General features: G+C 46.5%; 1 protein-coding gene across 2 annotated transcripts in view; it reads right to left on the bottom strand.

Moving 5' to 3' along the window:
* Positions 1 to 10,185: 10,185 nt before the first annotated feature.
* The window catches only part of NR1H3 (nuclear receptor subfamily 1 group H member 3), a 29,057-nt gene continuing 18,209 nt past the window's right edge, over positions 10,186 to 21,033 (bottom strand). For both annotated transcript variants that reach the window (XM_084262934.1, XM_084262933.1), the window contains exons 3-9: positions 19,116 to 19,391; positions 16,050 to 16,258; positions 15,633 to 15,812; positions 14,988 to 15,087; positions 13,451 to 13,564; positions 12,528 to 12,622; positions 10,186 to 12,126 (exon numbers count right to left, since the gene is read on the bottom strand). In XM_084262934.1, the coding sequence (XP_084119060.1) occupies positions 11,980 to 12,126; positions 12,528 to 12,622; positions 13,451 to 13,564; positions 14,988 to 15,087; positions 15,633 to 15,812; positions 16,050 to 16,258; positions 19,116 to 19,391 (1,121 nt within the window). In that variant the 3' untranslated portion in view covers positions 10,186 to 11,979. The remainder of the gene's footprint in view (positions 12,127 to 12,527; positions 12,623 to 13,450; positions 13,565 to 14,987; positions 15,088 to 15,632; positions 15,813 to 16,049; positions 16,259 to 19,115; positions 19,392 to 21,033) is intronic.

Here is a 21,033-nt window from a genome sequence, read left to right as displayed (position 1 = left end):
TACTACTTCTGAGTCTGTTTCAAATGATTCCAGCCATTACCTTTGACACAGCACATACTACTCTTGCTTGTACTAAGCTTTTAAATAAACAAACCAAGCAGGCCCAATTTCACACAACCCATTTTGCACTTTCTCTGCTTAACAACTATATTAACATTAAACACCACTAGTAGTTCTATACTTAAAAACACAGAACATTCTAGGAAGCTCATTACAGCGATTATCCAGATACTACAGTGGTTCTACTAACACAAGAAACACAGATGACGGCGCAGATGAGGTGAGAACACCCCCTCTTCACCAGAGCTTGACAGAACATGGAGCAGTTTCTGAAGTCAGACCTGGATGGACTTGCCGTACTGGTGCAGCTTCTTTATGAGTTCCCATCCACCTTGGCAAGGCAGCAGTGCATGCCAATACTGTGACTCCTAAAAAGGTACTAGCATTCTAGCACACACACAACAGGAAAAAAAAAAAAAAAAAGAAAAAAGAAAAAAAGGCATTTTCCAAGCACTGCAAGCATGCCTAAACCAGACAATGGCATATTTATCTGGTATGGTTAGTCTGTAATATAGGTATGGTTCTGTGAAATGCCATGGGATAGTTCCAAGCATAAGAAGTGACCCAGTAGAGAATAGGACTGCAGGCAGATTCTAAAAGCATCCTCCCTGGAGCATACACATCACTTGTGTCAGGAAGAGTTCCTGATGGATAAAAAAGCAGATGAATCCCAACTGTTTCCACTTTCCCTCTATCCATAAAGCTTGAGGGAAAGGGCAGACTAAATCAGATTTTTAAATAATTAGGGAATGAATTGTGAAAACAGTTTTCGGTATTATAAAAAGACACCCTTAGAAACCCTTCTCAAGAATGATACTACTTTAAACGTTTCTTCCTTTCCTACTACAGAATGGTATTGTCTCTTTGCACTCTGAACACCTTACTGCCACAGCCAAACACTGTTCGCCTTCACATTCATATTCCAGAGCAAAATGGAGGTAGCATGGGCAGGCACGCCAAGAAACATGACCAGAATTAGTTCACAGAGGTACCATACCACACAGACAGGAACCGTTTTTCAGCATCACAAAGTGAAGCTGGACTGATTCAGGTTCTCGGTTGCTATAGTGACAGATTTCCTGGTCCTTATCATATGCTGGCCCTTCAGTGTTGCCCCCCCCACCCCCCCACTTCAGCCAAATGCCTGGCTACAGTAGCCTGGTGCACATGCAAGACCACACAATCATCACACATGCACATGCTGTGAAAACAGACCCACAGGTAATCTGATTCAGATCAATCTCCATAGCAACCCAATCTTTAGTCCCTAGATCTTAGCCTGTTGGGTCTATTTATAGAGCAGCTGCAATGCTCCACCCCCTCTGCTCTACCACCAAGGCTCCCAGCACTGCCCACACTACAAACAAGCTTCACCCAAGCATAAGGACTGTCTGGAGCCAATGCTGAAACGTACCCCTCTTGGCACCCACAGGCCCCCGAGCTAGATGACAGCTCAGTATCTACAACACATTAAACACCTCCCAGTCAGTGAGGTTTTCCATAGCCATGAGCATCAGAAGTCGTAACAGCTCACGGAAAGCTGAGTACTGACAGCAACTGAGAAAAACTGCTTGCCCAAGTACATGCAGGATGCTTCCACCAGCACCCACCTCAGCTGCTCCTTCAGCCATGCACAAAAAACCCAGTGCAGTGTGCCAGAACAAGGGTGCAACCCTAACAGGGACTGCCAGGCAGCAGCAAACGCAGAGGAGCCGCCCCAGCAGTACCCGCCCCACAGAGGCGCAGCTATACCCATCAGCAGATGTTTGACAGCCATGCAGCTGGGTCATCCACCTACTAATTACAAATAAAACTAAGCAAAAAAACCCACCAAAAACAAAACAAAAAAAGCCCCACCCAAACAAAGCAAACCCAATCAAAATCAAAAAGAAAAATCAAGACCCAGGCCCTGAATGAGCCAGGAGATATGCATGTGAGAAAGGACAGGCTCTTGGGGAAAACCATCAACAATGAACTAATGCAGGAGGAGCACACGCTTCTACAGTACTCTACTTGCTAATAGGAAGGAGATGACGGATTTTAGCCTTAGCCCCAGTTCCTGTAACACACTTCAATTTAGGTTAAAGACCTAATTCTCCTTCCTTCCTAATTCTCCCCTTCCTTCACAGCCTGAAACACCTCTCATGATTCTCCCATGCAGCTCCTCATAGTGCAAGGGACACAGAGCATCACTCATCATTTTCTCACAGAACATAAATTCGGGCATTAAAACCCTACATCAACCCAGCCAGTTCTCCCGCTCTACAGTGTTTGAATTTAAATTCATCTTTTATTTAAAAATACTCTCCAGAGAACAGTAACACAGGAGCTTTGGCTCCCTGCCCTTCACTCTTTTCCAGTCTGTCCTTTTTTTTTTTTTTTCCCCTCCTTGTATAACAGCACCATCACAAAATGAAAGAGCCTTCTGATCTATTTCTACCTCCTCAGCTTTCCATGAGCCCTCAAAACTGCAATAACAGCCACTCATACACTATGCAAGAGTGGCAGGGGGGAAACAATGCAACACCTCAAAACCTCAACGCCCCACAAACCATGTTAGCCTCAACTTCTGCAACCACTATGGCAGTATGCTCTTTCCCAAGCCAGAACTGCTTTCAGCTCAGGTTTTGAGCTGAGAAATTTACTCACTGCTTCTGAGCACAGCCTAGACCCCAGTAGACATGAGATGCTTCCAGTCCTCTGCCACAGTTCCCATAACGCGGGCACCAGCAGTTGGTTTTTTCCAAGAGCCAAACGCTGCAAATGTACGGCCATAAAAAATTAACAGGGAAACAACAAAGCATGTGACATTTAAATTGAGAGAACTGCTGGATGCAGCTGCAAGTGCTAAATTATTCAGTGCTCTCCCTTGCCATGGTGCCTCCCCCAGACATGGTGAGCAGCTGAGCCAGGAGCTCGGAGAAGAGGCTTGTACAGACGGACAGCGGGCAGAAAAGACACACAGCAAGGAGCACACCACTGACTAGTGGCTTCTCCTCTCACACAGGTCTCAGGCTATTCACCTACTCATTTAACAGGTGACATCACTCACAGCAGCACCACCATCAAGTACAGGCGCATTCAGCTCTCTCTGCTGGAGATGGGCCGCTCAGGAACAAGTGACAGGCTTCTTGAAATTCCAGCCATTTATAAGGCAGAAAAGAGAGACGGTGTAGAAATGCTAAAACTTCACTCAGGGCAACGAGAACCGGAAAATAAGGAGAAGTACTTTAAATAATCCAGTTATTTGGCTGCTGTTAGCACCACTCAGCTTCACATCTGTTTTTTCGCATCTTAGAAACACTCAGCCTCTCTCTCTCTGCATGTGCCACCTGCCTTGTTATTTCTTCCATCCACACACCTTCCCCTTGTCTTTGTCAACACTGTGGAAGATCAGAAATTCCAGGTTTGACCAATCCTACTATTAATTTTGGTGATAAATCATAGTACCAGCTGGTCAAAACTGAAAGGAAAGCAAAGAGAAAATTCTCCCCCTGCAAGTGTTCTGGGACGTGAGAACCGCGTGTTTGGCAGACTCACCCACACGTAAACATCGTAGGAAGCAAACTCAGAGCGAAGAAGGGATAAGGAACCGCCTCAAGCAACTGTTAGGACCAGCGAGCGACAGAACGAGGGGTCCCAAGAGGACCTATTAGACATCAGCAGTCATCACGGCAAAGGAGGGAGGGAAAACACAACACCTGCTGGATGTATCTGAAGCCTAATGAGACAGGAGGCCGAAACGAGGTGGCCTAGAAGAACGTGCAAGCATGCCCAGCTCGTAACTCCAGCAGAGCACAGCTTAACCACTATCAAGCGGAAACAGACACAGCAACAGGGTGGCTCGGTGTTCGTGGGCAAAGCAATTTTGGTAAATGTTGGTTTTAATTCTTAATCACCTCTATCACAAAAAGCACTCCTCCCCTCCTGCTGTCTGATGCCGAGGCAGAACTCCTGCCACAAGGGCCTTTCCAGAGCAAGCACCACATACCCAGGCAGGCAGAGATCTAGAGAAGCCAGTGTCAAAGCTGCAGGCAAGATGACAATCAAACATCTGATACTGACAGTCAGAGATTCGGTTAGAATGTAGAGGGAAGCCGAACACAGCCATGGCACTGAACTCACAGACATGACAAAGAAGAGGAACTGTGTGTAAGATAACACACAGTTCCTAGAGGTCATCAGACACATTACTGATAATCTGTGTATCTTTGTCCTCTATGTTAAAAAACCCCCCATAACCCCAAGGTTAATTTCCTGATTCTAGCAAATACCACTTAGAACAACTGTTTAGAAATTAGTTATAAACAAAACAAAAAAGGGAGAGATCTGACAAACATTACAGGATACATCAAAGGCAACACGATGACCAATGCCTTCTTGAGGGCTGTGGCCGCTGTGAAACATACAGAAAACCCTGAAACTTTGTTCTTCACTGCTACACTGACATATCGTTTCTCACATTGATGTGGAAATAGAACAGCCTCTCGTGTAACCGCAATGCCGACGAACACAGCAAGAGAACAGCCTCAGCACAGGTAATTTTGGCACACGCATGTAGCACTTCTTTTAAATCACTTCAAGGATCCTTGGCTAGTAGCAGTGATTAAAAGCATAAAGTCTCGCAATTTGGTGGTTTCTGGGTGCCAGAAGGCATGGCCTCCCCATTGGGGAGTTCTCTGGTACAGACTGTCGAGCTCCTGGCAGTACGTGCGTCATATCAGCAGTTGTGCTGGGTTTGGGGTTTCAGATGGTTGTTGTAGTTCCAAGAGACAAGTCAAGAGCATGTTTTCTCAATCATCAACAGTAATTTTCATGTGGTCGTGACAGGTTTACAGGCCTCCAGTGACAGGGAATCTGATCGCTCTGAAATTATTTTCTAGCTCAGACAACAGAGCAAAGACCAGCTGAATTATACTGGCTCAGCTACAGAAAGTGAATCTCACAGGTCATCACAACAGTTTTTCATAGCTTTAGAGGTAGAGAAAAAAAAGCAGCAAGCCCTTCTGGGATGAAAAACATCACAATTATTCCACAAATTAACAGAATATTCCACTAAAAAACTCATTCCTTTCTAACTGATGCTCACGCTCCTCATTTTTATTTCTCTTTGCGTCTTGTTAGGTCACTGAAGATGTTTTTCCTTCAGGAAAATTTACACCTTGAGATAGATGGAAAATGCTTAAACTAGAGGAGCAATAATCCTGCATACCAACCTCTTTCACTCTTGTTTCTAAATCCTTTCCTCATTGCTGCAAATCCCCAATCTGTAACCGCGTTCTGTGTTTTCCACTAGTGTGTTGAGTAACTACGTCAAAGCCTTTCTACTGAGGGGCTGCCTGAAAATGTCACGTAACACATCTTAAATGCAGGCACTACAGAGCAAAAGAACGTTTGCAGGAATTCATCTGGGTTGTACCATGTGTGTTGCCCATCTCTCATTCCATCCTAACACTAACCAAGTGAACCATTCAACTTTGTACTTGGTTTTAACAAAAAAAAACCCATTTCCATCTTGTGAGCATGATGGCACTAACCACCTAGCTAAAAAACTAAGAGACAACAGTGTGATATGACAGCCAATTATACATCGCTTGTTATCCACTCTCATGCACTAAATCTCTATTTTTTTTAAAAAAAAACAGCAATTTCTCTAACAAACATATCTGAGAAGTATCAGAGAAAATCTATTACTGCAAGTGCAGTAAATTTAAAACCATTAAGAGATTTATTCTCTTAGAATTCAGTAGTACTTGTGACTTAATAATTTAATACCAGAAATTTTCAGAAGGTATTTGGGTTTTCAACTGATTCATTACCAAATGTGTTAAATAGACCAGACTGAACATCTTTCCAGAGTTACGCCTAGTATATCCTGTCTATATGTAACTTTACTATTTGACATGGCTTGAGGCAAGTGGGAAAAAGCCATAAATAATGAACCTCTGTGCCCCTCAGACCAAGCCAGATAAAATCAAAGCCAACATTAATTTAATTTAGGAAGATGATATGATTAAGCATTTTAGTAAGACTTGGGACGCCCTGGCAGTTCTACCATTGCCACTTAAACATCAATCCTGACACACTAAAAGCCTACTCTGGCTAGCTGGGCAAGGCTTACTGTTCACGATCCTTGAAACTTATTTCTCTCCCTTTCCAAAGTCCTTCTGAAAAGGACTGAAGTTGGATACCCTGCCTGCTTTCAAAAGAATTACAGAAAGGTATCATGGTTGAAGAGGAGGTTTGCTCTCTACAATATTTATGTTTTCCTATGAAAACTTCCAACTAGAAGAGCTAGTATTTTGCCAGTTGCTACACACCTTTCAGTTCACCAACGTGCATGGGTCTGGCACGTAACACATACATCATCAAAATATATCTTGTCCATGATATGTATGCATTTTGTGTGGAAAACGTTTGTTTAGTGTAGCCATTATTTTCCTTTTCATCCATCCAGTAAAACTAGAGCTGTTTTAAAAGTAGCAATGGTGTGGAAACTAATGCAGTAGGACTCTGATGCTTACAACTTGAAAGCCATTAATTTGGCAACACGAGAGTCCAGACTTGCAATCTAACTGCAGCACCACCGGACAGGCACGTACAAGCCCTTTTAGTGCAGACAAGGCTGTATTATTTTCCAAACAAAAGTGTTCTAGAGACTTGCTGATGATTTTGCATTTTAGTAGACAAACCGTAAGGTGCTTAATGAGTGTGCAATTAATTCCAGGGTATATTAAATTGGGTACGAGAGTTATACATTTCCTAACAATACAAGAGTAAAGGAAAAGAACTATTTTATAGCTGGAACGATCGATCAGTTCATTATTACATAACGTGCCACAAGAGAAAGATTAAACGCAGCAAAACCTGCATTTTGGCTCTGTTGGGTGCCCGAGGTACTCTCTCGCTGATGTGTCAGGACTGCAGATTTTCATTAGTGCTGAAAACAGCAAGTACTTGTGCGCATCCAACAGTTCCCAAGGTTCAAGCAGTGCAGAGTCCAAAAATGGAATCACTTCCCAAATAAACCTATATTTAGATGACTTTGGTTTGGTTATGTGACCCCTCAGGACGCCACAATACATCTCCCCCCTCCCTTTGCTTCTGTCTACCAGTAACATCCTTCTGGCAGATAAGCGATGCTGCGAAGAGCTCAGCAAGGACACTTGCGAGCATACCAACAGAAACGCTGACCTAGAGTTGCACTGAATGTAGACAAAATGGCTGGCTTGCCTAGGGAAAGCACCGATTCACCCACCATTCCACACCATCTCCGTGGGACTGTGAATTTATAACCTTATGTTATTTGTGTCTGAGAACAGCCTGGTATATCGGCAAGTTGGGGGGGTGGGGGGGGGGAAGAAACAAAAAAGGAGACAAGAAAGCCAGGCAACAAATCAGTTTCCTCCATGGGTTATCATTCCCCGCAAGCACCTCTTCATCGCGGCTCCACGCAGCCACAAAGATCAAGCCTTCCTCCCTTCCTCCGCCCAAAAATAAAAGCGAGCAACACGCAAGGTGGCAACAACCATTTCTGCGGGGAAAACGCCTTCGCTTTACGGGCTGCTTCACACGAAACTCCCGAGTACAAAGTGGATTTCCTATTCTATTGTCTCGGGGAGTAACAGGATCTGCTGTTTACAAACCCAGGAGTAAGAGCGAGCACCTTTCCAGTCACGTTACTGCAGCAATCCCTTCGCCCGCCTCGCCAGCCCCCTCACGGGGAGCAGCCCTTCACCTGCGCTAACTGTCCTGCCCGCTCCTTCCCGGCGAGGAGCGAGGAAAAGCCGCTGTGAGGCCCGGCCCGGCCCTGCCCGCCGGGCACCCCGCTGTGCCGGGAAGCCGGCAGGCTCCGCGCCCTCACACCCGCCACCGGCCGAGCCCCCTCCCCGGCCGGTCAAGCGCCGTTTCCATGCCCGCCCAGCCCCGGCACCCTGCGGTCCCCCGTTCCGTTAGAAATCCGCGAGCGACAGCCTCGGGGGTCGCTGCCCGTTCCCGCCCGGGGACTGCTCTGCCACTGACCGGGCGCCGGCAGCTGGACCCGCCGCACAGTTGGCCGCGGAGGCCCGTGGCCCCGCGCGCCCACCGGACCCCCGGGAGGACGGAGCAGCGCGCGGCCGGCCCCGCTCCTCAGAGCGGCAGAACGCCACCGCTGCCCCCTCCCGCAGCGACCTTGCGGAACGACTCGCCGTACCCGAGCATCACCACCGCGCCCGGCCGGGCGGCTGCGGTAAAGCCGGAGGCGGGCAGGGGCCGCGGGGGGGGGGGCCAGGACCCACACGCCAGCTGTCCGGGTGCGGATCGCCTCAGGTAGCACCGGCCGGCCGAGCTCCGCGCTCCACGGCCAACCCACGCGCGGCGGCGCCGGGACAGGCTCCCCGCTCCTGACACGCGGGTGCGGGCACAGGCGCTGCGCCGCCTGCGCGCCGGTCCGCACGGACGCGCATCCCAGCCCCGCGCCCGGCCGGGCAGCCCCACTCACCTGTGCCGCCGCCGCCGCCGCCCCCCGGCTGCTCTGCGCCGCCCGGCCAGTTCCGCATCGAGCGCCAGGAGCGGAACGTGCCACCGCCACCCGCAGGGAGGGAGGGAGGGAAGGAGGGACGGAGCGAACCACTCGCGCCGATGGCGGGGGGTGGTGAGCCACCTCAACAGCCTCCCGCAGGGGGGCGCTGCAGCTGGGGCGCGCCGCCACTCCCCTGTCTGAGCCCGGCCTGCGGGACCGGCCGGGCCGCAGCGCGGAGCCCCGGCCGCCCCTTACTCGCGGCACTTAACCGTCACGCGGGGGCGGCGAGGGGCAGCCCGCAGGCTGAGGGGAGCGCGGCAGGGAGGGGAAAAGAATCCCCGCAGGAACACCGCGCTGCTGAGGAGGCCATGGCCAGCCCCGGGCGGGTGAGAGTATCGGGGATCTGGCACCTCTGGTCCGCGCCTTGCCCTGGCAGCAGCCGGCGAAGCCACGCAGCAGAGCCCGGCTCCAGGCGAGGCCCGCGGGGTGAGAGGAGATGCTGTCCCTCAGCTATCCTGGGAAGCTGCTGTAAAACTGAAAACTAATTGTGCAGTGGTTTGCTCTAAAAAAATAAAACCCCCCACAAAAAAAACCACCCAAACAAACAAGGAACTTGCGTTTGATTTCATGACAATGAACAAGGCTGGAGAAGTGAGCGCCAAGGACAGTACCAGCAACATTATGCCTTTTATCTTGAAAATCCCTCATGTTTACACTTTTTCTTCAAATTAATGAGATGCAGCTCAAAATGAAGAAAGTGAGCTAAAAATTAATCTGCAGCTTCACTGCCACTGCCACTGCCTCTGCTGTTGACAGCCTCACTCTTGAGTAAATCCTTGGAGTAGAGCCCAGCCACCCTCTAATCCACCCAGGGCTGACTTGAGCTCCCGCCTGTTACTCCCCGCCTCCTGCTCCTGCTATAGCCTCCTCATATTCCCTCTTCCTCTGGTTTCGTAGTTTCCAATATAAATTTTACATTCTAACAGGATGCAGAGGCTCCAGCAGGATAACCCATGGTGTGGAGACTTGCTGAATTGCCAGCTGCTTTACTTCCCTGTTGGGGCAGGGGATGACCAAGCGCTTCGGAAGCAGCTCATGCTGGACAGCTCTCTGCTTTCCAGTTCCACACTTCCTTTCTGGGTAATATGCAGAGACACCTATTCCTGTTGTGCATCTGCTGCTGATCATTTCTGATGTAGTCATACCAGCTTATCAGCTGGGAACCTGCTGAAATCTACTTGAAAGCCGGGGGCACACTGGACTAGTTGAATTTTGGGGAGCCATGATATGCAGAAAACACAGCAGAGCACATGGAATAGAAAGGTTCAATTCCGAATGCAGCTGCAGAAATCAAGGGGAGGTAGGAACGGGTAATTCACTGTCTTCCTGACATACAGTTAATCCACTTCACCTACGCGTCAGCTCTGGCACACAGCAAGCTAAGAGTCCCATACTACAGGCCCAAAGAAACTGCTGGAAGTTGCAATGCTATTTCTTTTTCACTGCTGCTTCTTTCTCCCCAAGTAATATACTCACTTTTTTATGAGCTTTAAACTTGATACCATCAAGACCTTCACCCACTCTCCTCCAGTCTAATGACAGCGCATCAGATAATGTCAAAATCCTGTATTAGGCTTTATTCTTTTATATAAACATTAACATTTCTCAAACAGATTAGTTAAAAATACAGATTTAAAACAAGAATTTTTGCAATTGCAATGAGTTATAAAAAACAACAGATTATTTTACAGATTGTTACAAGTGCTTTACAAAGGTGCAGAGTGAAGGCCAGTGGCAGGGGACCAACCTCAAGTGCAAAATGGACACGATACCCTCACCACGGGCATAGCGCTCAGATACACAGCCAAAAATAAAACCAAACAAAAAAAAGAAACAAACAAAAAACGAGCCATGTGAACCTAGGCTCTTGGGATGCTCACCGGGCAAGCAAACATAGACCCCTATCACAGAGAAGACTCATGAGACCAAGCTACCAGGATAGTTCAGGTTACATCTCTGAGATCAGCTGTAAGATGTTCTTTCTTGGAAAATAAGGAACATGTTTTACAACAGTGTATTTCTCTTCTGTCAGACAAAATATTGCTGTAAATCCTACAATACTTATTGATGTGGATACTTAAGAACTTGGGGCATAAATCCAGCATGGATCTCTCAGCGCCCAAAGTGAAGAAAGGATAAGAGACCCAAGTGTCCTTCTAGAGCAGTTGGCACTCCTCATACAGGAGGAACCTCCATAACCCATGACCATCAGTAAAACCTCAAGGAAGTACCTTGGAAAGACTTTGGCAAAAGGAAGAAGACGCAAGTGGATCTGGTTACACCAAATATTCCTGCAGCACATGATCTGAGAGTTGTACAGCCCATAGTTTACGCAATGCCCACATATTTCACTAAATGCAGTGTGTCCTCTCTCCTTGGCCAATACATCAATCATCACACCCACCCTGGAACACATGCCACATGCTCCAGATTCTTGGAAGTTTTTGAGATCCTTCCACCACACCTACCTAGCCTAGGTACCAGCCCTTCCCACCTATCTTTTTTCTATTCCACCACTAAAGATAAAATCTACGTCCTGATCTGGTTTGAACTAAAGTTTTCCTGCTGTTAGCAAATCAAAGGTAAAGTGAACTGGCTGAGAACCATCGTGAGATAAAACTGTGATGTATTATGTTAAAAAAATCCACTACTTGATGCCTGACATCTTTCTGACATACAAATGTTCCCTACCCAGAGGGCCTCCCTGTTAGACAAAGGGCACTACACATTAGAGGAATCCTTTCTCCAAAGGAGGGCCAGAATGAAAGGGCAGCTCTAGAGATGAAGTCTCATAATAAAGAAACAGCTACTTCTCTTGGAATCATTGTAAAGGGCAACACATACAAGAGATTTTATTTAAAGGAAACCCAGTGAAACCCCTAGAACATCCACATTGACTTCCCTGAGCTCCTCAGATCCAGCTACACTGGGGACCCTGCAGAAGCCTTTTGAGCTGGGTTACTCTCAATAGAGAGAGGGTTTGGCAAGTTCCTGCAAATTCATTTTCATAATCAACAAGAGAGGATCAATGGGCAAACCCTCAGGGCATGCTTAGAGAAGAAGAAGACTCCGAAGAAAGAGGTGTATGTGTGTGGGGGGAAGGTCTTCATTTCTACTGTTTTCAGATGTTTCACGTTACTCCGTTGGGGTACAGGCAGTACATCGAAACCAACCCCCATCTGATCCACCCCAGCTGCCTCCTGCGTAGTCTCATGACAACACTGAAACCCCAGGCTCATCGCTCCCACACTGCCTAGCCCAGAGTTCAGTGCTTTGGGGAGGGGAGGCTGGCTTCTCATTAGCAAAGGCTGGGAGATGGCGTTACGTCAGCACGTCAGTGCCCTGGGAGCATGCAGTCACTCATGCACATCCCAGATTTCCGAGAGCAGGGGAGGGAGTTTCTTGTCCTGCAGCCGAAGGGCAAACACCTGTTCAGAGTGGACACTACTCAGCGTCCGAAGACTGACCAGTTTCATTAACATCCGTGGAAACATCAGGCGGTCCTGCAGAGTCAGAAAAATAAGCAGCTGTTAGGAAACTCACACTAAAACTTTGTTAAAAAAAAAAGCCCAAACAAAACAAAACACACCAGATGATCTGCTGTAACCACAATCCTGACTTCCTTTAAGCCTGGTATTCTCCAGGAGGTGGCAGTGTGGAGGAACATAAATACCACACCATGTCCCAAAACTCCAGACTTCCCACGCTGGCTAAACTATGGAACAGGACAGCAGGCCATGACAGCCCACAAATCCCCCATTTACAGCTGCTACCACGGAGCCACAGAAGAGAAGAGCATGACAGCTCAAGCAGTGAGAGACCTCTTACAGACAGCAGAGCTGTGCCTGCATAAACACAGGATCTGTTTGCATCATTGCTGGGGATGTTCTGGTCGGGCACTTACATTTGGTCTGTTGATGCAAATGTAAGAATGAAGGGCTTCCACATAGGTGTGCTGCAGCCTCTCCACCAGGGACTGGTCCTGCACATTCGGTCGGTCTGCCAAAAAGTAGGTTCAAGTAAGGTTGCCACAGGCTGCTTCAGTGGATTTGACATCCCTGCCTAACCCCCAGTCCCTCAGTATGCTCTTTCCCCAGAACTTCATTTAGCATTCACCCAGCACAGCTGGGAGTCATCCGGGACCGCAGCAGCTACAACAGTTATGGAAAACTGACACTTCCCAATCACGTCTACTGTGTATTGGGAGTCAGACCTAACTCCGGTAGAGGTGGATGTTTAGAGACCAAACAGCACTATTTAAGTGTGGCTTGTCTCACATTCCTGCCTCTGGGAAGGTAAGAAGCTGCCCATCCAGGAGGGGAACGGGAGAATCTCTCCAGCAGCTGAGCCAGTTAGAAAACCAATAATTTCTCTTTCAGATCACAAGAGAGAAAACGGAAGGAAAGAGTAGAGGTGGCTTCTTTGCAAAGCCCTGTCCTGGCCCAGAGCTACAGGTCTCGCATCCGGAGTATCTTTCCTTTGACCAGCAGATGTCACTCCTGCCGCGTGACCTGCATCACACCAGAGACATGCCAAGTGCGATATGGGGGCAGTAAAACAGCTGTTTCTAAATGAGGAAGATAAATATGGGCTAATTTTTCTATACACTTTTTTACAGCAGTGAGGAATCTCATTTCCTCTGGAGGCAGCACTAGAAAATTCAGGATATAATGAATACTCTAAGCAGAAGTAGTAACACAGTCCCTTTATCAGTAGACCTTATACACCCTCTACTGCTCCTCTTCAGCTTGTGACCTTCCTTAACACTCTACCTTCTTTGCCCTCTGACTCACTGATGCAGCTCTTCAGATCTCCCTGGCTTTTTACCTGCAGAGAAAATGTTGATGGCGATTAAAAGTGCATATTCAGCATCGTTGAGCTGTAGCTCATTCATTCCCTTTGAGAACTCAAAGATGGGGTTAATGAACTCAAACTGCAGACCTGCAACACACAGAAGAGAACAGGGTGAGGCAGTGACTCTCTCCCTCTTATGGAATAAGCTGCCAGAAACCCACTGCATACACAAGGTAGTAAGGAGGACAGGCAGGCAGGGAAAATTCCTTACATTATGTTCCCTTTACATCCCACCATTACTGGTGAGTACTAAGAGCAGTGGCTGAGGAGTTGGACTCTAACTGTAAAATCACACTATTTCTGGGTTTTCTCTGAGCCTGGAATTCCCCACAGCACGTTAATAGGCAACAGCCAAAGGAACACAGCATCAGCTAAGTCCATCAAAAAGTCAGAAGCCCACAAGTACCTCATATGCACACTTCCCCCTCCCACAGCAACTTCAAACCCTGCAGCCCTCTTGCTTTCAAAGAGAGCTTTAATCCCATGCTTCAGATTAATCTGAAGTTCATCTGAGCTGAAAATGTGTAGGTCCAAGAAGTCTGAACTATGCCATTTCTCTGAGCTTAACCAGCTGGGAAAGCTGAGGCAGAGCCTGACTCAGGCTTCCAATCATGTCCTTTGATAACTGCAGTGTGGCAGAAATGCACTGGTATTTATTGTCATAACATACAGAGATGCACTGTCAAATCAGCTACGTGCTCTACAATCATGCTGAAAACTTTAAGTCTTTCCCCCCAGACAGCATCTAAGTTTCTAATTTCCTGCAGTACAACTGCATCAGAGAAGGGTGAGCAACATACAGGGAACCTTTCTGGCTGCCTGTTTTTTTCCTTCCTAACAGTCTGAAAAAGCTAGAAGAGCGTCAAAGAGGACAGTTGTATATAAAAGCCATCTCAAGTATAAATGGTTAGACAGCTACCCAAGGAATCAAACCACATGAAGGACAGCCAAAGTCTCATTTTCAGAAATGCTGAAGCTACACACTTCCTGTTACTTCATCTGAAATTACAGATGTTCATTACAGACTTCAGAAATCACGTCACCACGGATCATCACGTACAAGGCTGATGACATGGCTGAAGCACACTGCAGGGATCTCCAGTGCACAGTACAGACTTCATATCAACTACAATGTAATCACAGTAATGTCATCACTCAAAGCATGCATCTGCATTAGCCAGTGATATACTTGCAAAGGGGAGAAGACTGGAGTTTGATTTGTTGTGATCTGAGATGGCTCTCAAACCACATGTCAGATCTCTGAGCTAATATCACACGTTAAAAAGAAAAAAAAAAAAAAGGGTTTGTGGGGCTATTGGGCCTCATCCTGTTCCACTGATTTGAGCAGAGATTAATTCTCTCTTCCAAACACCTGCTCACAGACTAGAATCTCTACAGCTGACCTAAGCTTTAAGGCCCTACATAGTACTTCCACCAGCCCACGTTACAAAGGAGAAGATGAAAGAAGGCAAGACACAGGGAAGGAAGAAACACCTGTCTAATGCACCACCTGCTTTGGCGAAGTCATCCCGGTTATAGCTCAGGTCCTTAAGGAAGGTAATGCTCTCAATCTCTGGATTGTAGCGCCGAGATGTCTCCAACAACATCACCTGAAACCAGAAATCACAGAATCTTTAAGGTTGGAAAAGACCTCCAAGGTCATCAAGTCCAATCATCAACCCAACACTAAACCATGTCCCGAAGCGCCACAGATACACATTTGAATATACTCAATTTGAAAAATAATGTTATAACAACAATAACTTGATGAGTGTGAGAGCATCTCTGGAAAAAAAGAAACCAACAAAAAACCCAACAAACACCAACAAAAGAACACCATCAAAGTAACCCCAAAAGCCCACCCTCCAAGCAGTTTCTCTCAAGTGCTTATAAATCCACGGTAAATTCTGCTGCATCCTTAGTAGTGCCTGCTCCTGGGAAGGGGGAAATACCTGCTTACCACTACCAAGGCTCTGGCCTCATTCACCTCCATGGCCCTTTGCTAACATAGCCTGACACTGCAGTAATGGTCTCATAACTGAAGTCCTTCAACCAGCCATCCCAAAAAAACCCCTGATGGAACCAGTCCTCCATGTGGGTACTCCGAATTGTTTCAGCTCTGCTACTATGTATTGTGCTGGAGCCAAACTCTCACCTCTATGGTAGATGTCTTTAATAAAGCGATCTGATCTTCTCTGGTGAGCTCCAGAAAGCCAGGTAGTTGCTTGGCAAAATCCACAATCTCTTGCACAGAGATAATGGCAAGTTCTGTAAAGTGAGCAAAACGCTGCTGCCTTGCTTCACGGTTGTTAGGGTCAGGAATTTGGGGCCAAGGCTGTGAAAACAGGAAGAGACAACATATATATGTGAAAGATGGAGCCAGGGAAGAAAGATGAGAAGATGAACAGAGAAAGCGACACACATAGGAACTTCATCCTTTCCCGTTCTTTACAGATCTTTAGCCCCCAGATGCAATACCTGAAGTACCTACACCCTCCAATAATTCACCCACAACCCAAACTCCCCAAACTTCACTTTTTCTCATTTTGGGGACACCGATAAGAGTTTTTACCGTCACTTTGAGCCTGTCTGTGAAGGAGCGCTGGTTGCACTGCTGCTGAGCCGCCACAAGCTTTTTTATCATGGTTGACTGTTCAGGTGTCAGTTTGTGGGAAGGGCTTGGCGGGTTCGGGGGGTTCGGATGCACCACAACTGTCCGAGCCTGATCGTCTTCCTGCTTCTTCAGTTTCTTCAATCGGATCTGTTCTTCAGACAGAACATCTAAAGCAGGAAGAGCCAGAGATCAGTCTGACATGGGAGCACACTGGAAACCACACCAAACACAGGGTGACGTGCTGTGGATGCAGAGATCACAGCTGCCTGTATCTGGTATGTCAAGAGTGTAAATAATGCAGACAGCAAACAGGAATACTTATTGGTTTGTCCCTCTTTTCCCCACTTCAAGTTGTTCCATTGCCTTTCTTTTTATTATGCTGTCATGTAACGCCTTCACAAAGGACAGAAGCTCCCTCTGTCTTTCTGAGATCTGCAGGGCATCACAACAGCACCTTTCCCCACTGAGCAATACCCCAAAATGTCACACATCTGATTCCAACGGGTGTTCTCTTCACATGCTGTATTTTATGTTATCCTGTTGTTGTGTCTTTGTCTGATATTGTTAAATTAACAGCTTGTGTCATTTCATCATCTTCTTGGGAGGTTAGAGTCAGTACTGAATGGAGTTGGAGAGTGAAAGGACAATTCTCTACAAAGCACATCTGCAGCAGACTGTAGAGTAGTAATAAACCAGAAGATGAAGAATTCAAATAATATCTTTGCATAAAGCATACTGAAAACCTCATGTCCTGCAGGAGTAGGGCTGGAAGTCTTCTTCAGTCGTCAAGTCAAATGATATACCATTTAGATGTAAGGTTGTAAGGTACAAAACAACTCAGAGGCATGTGTTGTGAAAAACCTATTTAGACCAACTGCTCATCAGCAAATTTAAATGCAAGAACCTGTTAATGTCCTGTAAGTAAGTTAACTGGAAAATTCAATGACTTGAACATAGAGGAGGTTTGCTGTTAAGCTGCAAAAACTATCTGCAAGCTGCATCCAAAAATCCAGAACTACTAGACATACCTAGATTCAAGGACTACAGTCAAGAGAATCATCCTGTGTGTTAGTGCTGAACGAACAAAAAAGCTGAAAAGGGGCCAACTGGAAGAGAACCCGTATCTTAAGGATAAAGTTAAAATCTTGTTTGCAAAGTCAAAGAGTGATGAAAAATTCTGTATCTGTCTTTTATGCACAGACAGCAAGGAAACATGGCTGCTCCACAGGAAAGCAAGCCCAGAGACTAAATGAGTATATACTGGCACTTCTCAAAAGCATCACGTTAAATGTGAAGACAAGGAATGGAGAGCTACTGAAGAGAGCCTTCTGGAATGGACAGCCTGTGGGGCTGGAGGCAAAGACAAGGAACACAACACATTCAAGCTGAGAGCCACCTTTACCCCTGACTTTCAACAGGGAAAGATGTGCACACAGGTACACACACACACACACACAAAACTTACAATTCTAACAGTAAAAACATTCAATAGAATTACCAAACTAAGGGGCATCTGTTAGATTAGAGAATGCCAGTCACACTGTTAAAGTTTAGTTTAGGAAGGGAAGTAATTTATCCAAGCAATTACAGTCCTTCATCTTAGGACTTAGTGCACAAAGAATTTACAGATGAGGAACAAGTTACCAGGTATTACTGAATCTTGAAATCTGCCTATGTGCAAGCTTCTACACCACGCTGAATTCAAAGTGATCTAAGTTACTCAGTTTGCCATGAAGGAACAATTTAACTTCATGGTTCACACTGGCTTAAGAACAACAAACTGGCCATGAATAACTTCAGTCTGGGAATTAGAAGAATGTTTCCAACAATTAGTAGAGGGAAGTTCTGGAGTGACCTTCCAAGTGAAACAGCTGGCAGAAAAAGCCCTCGGTTTCTGTCAAGATTAACAAGGCGAATTTGCAGTGGGGATTAGAGTGCTGACAAGAATTGCCAGGCACTTGGTAATAACAACCCAAAGATTCCTTTTGGCCTAATTTTCCTGAGCTGTCTCCAACAAAAGACAGCAGAGTAAAAACGCATGAACGCATTGAGGCTCTCTAGTATCTACCCCGAACAGATGAGTAGCAAGGTGGACAGGTAACCTTGCTCCATAGCTTTTCAAAGACATCTTGTTTGTAGCTCTCAGGAGCAGGGGAAAATGGAGCAAAGACAACATATGTAATGCTGATACAACCAGTGTGACAAAGATACTGGTTATGTATGTTAAGTGTGCAATGGTTCATGTTGAAAAACTGAACACCACGTTTCCGTGATGCAACTCAGCAGGACTTGCTTTCTGCAGAAGTATTTTTAGATGTTTCCAAAATACCCTCTGTTCCTCAACTGTTCTGAGCGCTGGATGTCAGAGAAGACAACTCCACACAGATTTCATGTTAACTGAGCATCCATTCAGCCGGTTTTGGCTGGCAAAGAGATGAAACCCAGACGCCTTGCAGAAGAGGGACGTCCTGATATGTGAGCAGGAATACTGCTGAATATTCCGAAGCAACAGTCTTTTGGCTCACATGAGAAAAACAGCAGAGTTCACTAACAGGAGCAACAACATCAGGTCTGCACAAACACAACTGCAGTAATGCGGTGCTGCCTTCGACCTCTGTCACGCTCACAGCACAAGGCAAAGGAAAGTGCCTGTTGTTTAAGGGGCACAGTGACCAGCCTTGCAGTCCTGATCACAAGACAGACAAGCCAGAGTTTACTGATATGGCTGACAGCATAATGAATAACGCCTAAATCTTAGCTGCAAGTCTTTCCTCTGGTATCATGTTCCATTAGTTCTTACAAAACAGCAAGCTCAAAGAATACAGCAGGGCTGGGGCTCTCCGCACACCAGTGTTGTTCCACTAAGAGCCTCACCTCTCCACGTGATCCCTAAGCTCCCAGCGACTTCCCACACACATCCTGCAGGCAGCCTGCATCGCTCACACGTGAACCCCCTCCTTACACCCATGGGCCCCCAGCCCGCCCCCGCACGCCTCCTGCCCCAGCACCGCTGCCCGCACTCACACTGCTCCCGCATGCCCGCCTCCTGGCACTTGCGCAGCCGGCACTCCTGACACTTGCGACGCATGTACATGTCCATCTCACACTTGCCGCCGTTCTTGCAGACATACTGGGCACCCTTGATGACGCTGCGGCGGAAGAAGCCCTTGCAGCCTTCACAGCTCAGGACGTTGTAGTGGAAGCCGGAGGCCTTGTCCCCGCACACGCTGCACACTTCATTTCCCAGCATCTTAGGGGCTGGGCCCTTCTTCCGCTTCAGGGGGGGATTTTCTACCAAAACTAACAGTACCAAGGAGAGAAAACACAAAGACAAGAAAACCCACACATGTGAAGGAAGCATGTTGTTCGCAGCTGACTGCCCCGCTCCTTGCAATAATCAATACTCTCACTTACACCCACCTTCTCCCAAACACACAGATGAAAAGATCAAGTCTCTGATGTCACAGGCTCCCCCTTTCTGTGCAAGCCTGTCTTCTGCAACAAACTGACTTCTGACATAATCCAAACACTTTCACCTCAACTATATAAGCAGGTGTAGCTTCACACTTACTCCCCACCTAAATAGGGTGGAAGTCCTAAAACACACTCAAGGCCAGATTTCTTCTGCACTTTCCATCAGCAGGAGCAACAGTTCAGTTACCCATGTGAGAAAGAGCCGCGAAAACGTTGAGCTGAAATCCAAGACTGTGCAGAAAGCAATTTTGTTCAGAATTCAGCTCTAGCTCTCTTCTATTCTCTGCCATACTCAGGAAAAATGGTTCATCAGTCACAGAACACCAATGCTGAAACGCTATGAAAAGGCAGACTGAGTAGGCTGTCCCTGTAACTGGAACACCTAAGGAAAACCATTGAGACAGAATTTGTGGAATTAGAGGCAATAAGCAGGCAAACAGCCCACTGCACTAACTGAACTTTTGGAACCCTGAACCTATCATTTCTTCAAGAGTGCTCTCTGCTCCTAAAAACAAAGCACTCTCATACTAATAGTTCATTAACTAAATATTGCTTGTCCATCTGACATGCAAGGCCTTCACTAATGCATCACATTTCAGATGGCCTTGTGCAGCAGCTATCAGTTCTTCCTGTGTCATTCTGATAGATCTTAATTTTGTCACTGGCTGTGTGTTCCAAAAGAATCTATGGTCTACTCCAACACGTCTCACCTTAAGCATTCAAGCCAAATGCTTGCCAATGTTATTTGAGTATTCCCTCCCTATTTGCCATAAGTGTCTCTTCCCCATTCCACTTAATTCTAGCCATGTTGACAGCTGCTATGTCCTTCTGCACAGCTGACAGTGCAAGTATTCTTCTGTAAGTCAGATATTGTAGATTCTGCTACAGCGGCTGTTCATAAATCTTACAAACAGCACACCTTGATGAGTCCTCAGATTATCATTAGATATGCTTGAAAAACCTTTACAGTGGAAATAATTTGTAAGTATTGGTTTGCAGGACAAGGCAGTTGCATTTCCTGATCAGCATCAGGGTGACAAAGGCACATCTCATTTTTGTACATATGGTTCTAATACTTCTATCTTTACCCTCAGTTACACTTAGTATTCTGTTCAAATTCCTGAGGTGATTTTAGGTCAGTCTCAGCAATTATTATTAGTGGTCTTCACTACATATTGGTTTTCACAGTCTCAAGTATCTTGGTGTTGATTTTCAATCCCATTGACTTTACAAAGGTCTGGAGGTCACTCATTTTGGCCTGCACTTCTCAGTACAGACTGGACAGCAGGAAAATGCCATCAGAAAGGTTAAGTCTCTGATACTCCCCTGTCTTGTTCTACTATATTTCTCTTCACACAATCAGCTACCAAGAGGAAATTATTCAATGCCTACAGTTATTTTAAATTATTTAGTCTGCTGCTGCATATATATTAACTGGCATTAACAACTTCACAAAAGCCTCAAATGA

Source organism: Gallinula chloropus, assembly GCF_964237585.1.
Source record: "Gallinula chloropus genome assembly, chromosome: 4".
Taxonomy (NCBI): Eukaryota; Metazoa; Chordata; class Aves; order Gruiformes; family Rallidae; genus Gallinula; species Gallinula chloropus.
Note: the sequence above shows the minus strand (reverse complement) of the source record. Positions and strands in the feature narration are given on the sequence as shown.